At 51.7% G+C, this 4,984-nt stretch overlaps 1 gene segment (V, D, J or C); it reads left to right on the top strand.

Annotated features, from left to right (window-relative positions):
• Positions 1–3,859: 3,859 nt before the first annotated feature.
• On the top strand, positions 3,860–4,402 carry LOC129052700 (immunoglobulin lambda variable 2-11-like). The segment is given in 2 exon segments: positions 3,860–3,905; positions 4,023–4,402. Coding segments are annotated over 2 exon segments (426 nt in total).
• Positions 4,403–4,984: the final 582 nt, after the last annotated feature.

The raw sequence follows: 4,984 nt of genomic DNA, 5'->3' as shown, positions 1-4,984 counted from the left end.
CCCAGTGTCAGCCTGGGCAGCTCCTACAGGGCTGGGATTCCCTGGGAGACGCCCCGAAGTCGAGGTGCTCTAGGAGGGGACCACAGTGTGAGAGGACAGGGTTTCCAGGGCCTGAGCCCTTCACCTAGTATTGCTGCCTGAACCTCCTGCCACTCTCATGGTCTTGTCCCTCTCTGATCAGCAGCATTCTGGGGAGCTGAGACCTCAGTCCTGGGCACTTCCAGAGACCCCCCCCACCCCTTCTCCCTCTGCCTTTCCTTCCAGCTCCAGGCATACTCTGACTCAGGGGGCAGCTCCTGTGCTCAGGGGAGTCTCAGGTGGGTGGGGTGGTGCACTCAAGACCCTGGTTCCAGGATGTGGCATTTCCAGCATCCTTGAGGAGATGCTCTCCACAGGGAAGGGGATTCTCACCTGCCTCAGGCCAGAGCTCTGGCCACCAAGTGGTCTCTGGCTCAGTGACAGGATACACCTCATGGCGGGGACCAAGGACCACCCACCCTGCAGAGCCCACACCCTGTCCAAAGGCTGTGTCCCTGGGATGCTCACAGAGACCATGGGGCTTAAAGTTGAATTTCCCATCAATATTTCATGTAAACTTCTAAAAAGCACAAGAAAACCACACTGGACTGAGAACTCTGGTGCTATTTTGGTGCTTTTTACAAGTTTACATAAAATATTGATTGGAAAAATAAACAATGGCAGAGCTGAGGATGCCAATGGCTGGTCTACTGTGGGCATGGGGATGGCCTAGAAGGATCAGCACCATGGGTGAAATGAGATCAGACAACCTGATGACTCCACATGGGTGAGGGGTTCCTTAAATGACTCAACTATTCTCACTGAAATACTTAACAAGTGTCCTAATGACACAATCCATCATTTAGACGAAATAACCAGGATGGGACATTTCCTCCAGCCAGGAAGACTGTGGACAAATTCATGAACTGGGCTGGCCCAGTTCACCTGGATCTGAGAACCCCTGGATCTGAGTCCCTCCAGCCCTCCAGGCAGACTCTGAAGAGGGGGCATCAAGAGTAGATTTAGGACTTAGGTGACCAGGATGTATTGGGGTTTGGGGACTCAGCTGTGACTTAGGGAAATGGGGCCTGATTGAATCATCAGACTGAGGTAGACATCCATCAGTTGGGCTCTGGATTTCCATAGGTCATGACAAGCCAGTCCTTGGCCTGAATATCCTGAATCAGTCCCCAGAACTGTCCGGCTCAGGCTCAAGCCATTCTCTACAGAAAAACCAGTGGAGTGGACACTGTGGGATCTGCCCAGATTCTTTCTTCTGAGCTCACCCACCCAGCACTGCTGGAGCCTGTGGCAGCTGAGAGCTGTGCCTTCCCTGGGAAGTGCGGCTCAGTGCAGAAAACTGCCTCCTCCAGGTCTACGCCCTTCCTCAGCAAGGTTAGGTTTCATGACTGCCTGAGGCCAAGTTCTCAAGACTCTGCCTCAATATAAGAAGACCTGAAAATCCTCCCAGCTCCACAGCTCCCTGTAGGAAAGACTGAAACCTCAGTGTGGGTCAGGGTCTCTTTCCGCCCAGTGTTGCCTCCCTCACATTCTCTGTGCATGCAATTCCTCATCTCAGAGTCTGCTTCCAGGGAACACAAATTAAGATCACCAGCCATCCCCAGCATGGGCCATGCGGGACCTCAGGAGGCCACTGTACACTGGAAAGCACCCGTTTATTTCTAAGTTAGCATTGTGAGTATCCAAATGCCCAATGAGAGCTGAGTGTTTCTTGCATTTGTATGGAACAAAAAGGGAGCCTGACTTGCCAGGTGCTCTGGGTTCTGAGGGAGAGTTGGAGTCAGATCTCCCTGCAGGGAAACCTGGGGCAGGAGGAGCAGCCTCACCCCATGCAGGGACCACAAATGCACCCACAGGGTGAGCTGCAGGATGGACACTGCCCACCTCCACCCTCCACATCCTGTGCAAAAAATCATTCTTTCCACCCCTCCTTCAGCCTATCAAAGTTGACACTTAAAAAGCCACCACAGCCCACCCTTGTCAACAGGAAAACCATTCACATCTCCATCAGCCACACAATCTCCAAGATTCTTCAAAAAATAATAAAAATAGCCATGCACAGTATATGATATCATAAATAATTGTACTTAGATTATATATGAAAATGATACTCTTTTTGATACACTAGGTAAATAAAATACATTATTTAAACTCACTGACTTCTTCTCTTTGTATTTATAACATGATGACTAAGACAGTGGGATTCCCATGAGGCTCACATCATATTGTGATTGAACAGGGCTGGTCTGCACGGCTTCAGGTTACAGGGGCTGTGGAGTGACCTGGTGCAGGAAACCCCGTCTCCATCCATAGAACATCAGTGTGAACCCAGGGAGAGGCGCTGGTATGAGAGATGAGAACCCAGGTGTGAACCACCTGCTTGTGCAGGGGACTGAGCCTTCACTTTGAGCCAAACAAGCTTCTTTTCCTATCTTCAATCCTGAACAAGAGGGCTTTCTGGACTTCTTTTTGTTTTCAGGTTTGTGCCCCTTCAGGTTTGGGACTGTCTGGAGTCCCGGCCAGGGGACAGTGAGGAAATCCAGGAGTCTCACACTGACTCTGTTGTATTTCATCTGCTGGGGCCATTCCAAACTGCTGCATACCATTTCCTTTCCTGGTGCTCAAATAGCTGCTCCATGCACTTGTCATGGTTTCAGAGATGAATCTAGGTGGGAAGATAGGATAGTGTATGTTATAATATTTAAATGGAAGCTGATTCCATTAATATTTATTTTAATATAAAACATTAAAAGAATTTTGTTATAGGCTACGGGGAAAGATGAAAAGAGATTAAAAGTATTTTGAAAAAAATGTATTTATCGAATGTCTGTGTGTCTTCAGTGTTGCAGGGTTGAGAGAGGTCAGCTTTAGGTTGCCCTGAGGATGTGCTCAGATGGGGGAAAGCAAGAAAGCAGGAAACACGCATCTCTGTGACCTGACACATAAATCACAGTAAAATGGAAATAAATCTTTCAATAAATCAAACATTCACAATAAATATCACTCTGGTGCACACAGAAAGGCCTGTTAGCAAACTTTCCTTTGCTGGGTCATATCCGCATGGATCACCTGTGTGCAGAGTGGACTCTCTGGTCCCCATTTCTCAGGCTGAGAACCAGAGGCTGGGAAGGACAAGTCGCCTGCTCGTGAGTGGGAAGGGCAGGATTGGGAACAGTGGACTCAGTCTCAGGACTGTGGCCCTAGTCAGTGCTCCTTGTTCCCTCCACAGGGTCCCTCCCACATGTGCTCCGTGTGGATGTGGGTGCACTGCCTGGGGTGGCTGATGTGCTCCAGGGATTCGATGTTGCAGATGCTTCAGCAGAAAGCTTGGGGGTGGGGATGGGAAGAGGCTGCAGCTGGGGAGACCAGGGACCAACGCCACCCAGCAGATGTTTCCACGGGGCGGGCTGCCCCATTTCCCGACAGTAGAGACAGCCTGGAGGTGGGTGTCAAGCAGAGGGCACTGCAGGGTGTGCCCAGGCCTGGAGGGCCACACAGCAGAGACACTGAGGGCCAGGAGCTCACTCAGGTGAGGGACTTCAGCAGATCTTTCTCCTGAGCAAATCAGGTACAAAAAAATTAAGATTCTGCCATCAGAAAAGACAAACAAGAACTTTTTATCTCCTCAGCTGAACCCCACTGTCCAGGGAAACAGAAGTCTCTGAGCCCAGCCCAGCTGAGGGTGGTGTGAGAAGAGGAGCTCAGGGTGCAGATTTGCATGGAGGCCCCACCCTCCTCTGAGGCAGAGGGGATAAGACAGGGCTGGGGGCAGGCCCAGTGCTGGGGTCTCAGGAGGCAGCTCTCTCGGGAGGTCTCCACCATGGCCTGGTCTCTGCTCTTCCTCACCCTCCTCACTCAGGGCACAGGTGACGCCTCCAGGGAAAGGGCCACAGGGGTCTCTGGGCTGATCCTTGGTCTCCTGCTCCTCAGGCTCACCTGGGCTCAGCACTGACTCACTAGAGTGTGTTTCTCCCTCTTTCCAGGATCCTGGGCTCAGTCTGCCCTGACTCAGCCTCGCTCAGTGTCCGGGTCTCCTGGACAGTCAGTCACCATCTCCTGCACTGGAACCAGCAGTGACATTGGTGGTTATAACGCTGTCTCCTGGCACCAACAGCACCCAGGCAAAGCCCCAAAACTCATGATTTATGATGTCAGTAATCGGCCCTCAGGGGTTCCTAATCGCTTCTCTGGCTCCAAGTCTGGCAACACGGCCTCCCTGACCATCTCTGGGCTCCAGGCTGAGGATGAGGCTGATTATTACTGCAGCTCATATGCAGGCAGCTACACTTTCCACAGTGGTCCAAGTCCGTGGGGAAGTGAGACCAAAACCTGCCCTGGGCTCTCAGGCTCCCTTTTGCTCTGAAGATGCTTCCTCACCCGATGCAACGGGCTTCCTACAGCACGGCCTTGAGAATTCTTCTCTCTCGGCTCCTCTCCTTTCCCACCATGAAATCCAACAGGAAACCTGCCCTGTGGTTTCTCATCCAGCACAGGGACAGCTTCCTGGTGCTTGTGTGCTGTGGTACCTGAATGTGCAACTCTTCTTAGCTCTTCAAATGCAAGGACAGTGACAAGCAGCTGCCTGATTGATGCAGACACTGTTTTTTTTTCAGGGGTGTCTTCACCCTAAATGCATCGCCATCTCCCACACTGTGGGTAGAATTTTAGCCAACTATGGCTGGGCGCGGTGGTTCACACCTGTAATCCCAGCACTTTGGGAGGCCGAGGCTGGCAGATCATGAGGTCAGGAGATTGAGATCATCCTGGCTAATACGGTGAAACCCCATCTCTCCTAAAAATATAAAAAATTAACCGGGCGTTGTGGCGGGCGCCTGTAGTCCCAGCTACTCGGGAGGCTGAGGCAGGAGAATGGCATGAACCCGGGAGGCAGAGCTTGCAGTGAGCCGAGATGGCGTCACTGCACTCCAGCCTGGGCGACAGAGCA

This window comes from Pongo abelii, chromosome 23, assembly GCF_028885655.2.
Source record: "Pongo abelii isolate AG06213 chromosome 23, NHGRI_mPonAbe1-v2.0_pri, whole genome shotgun sequence".
Lineage (NCBI taxonomy): Eukaryota > Metazoa > Chordata > Mammalia > Primates > Hominidae > Pongo > Pongo abelii.
This window is presented reverse-complemented; position numbering and strand designations above follow the sequence as displayed.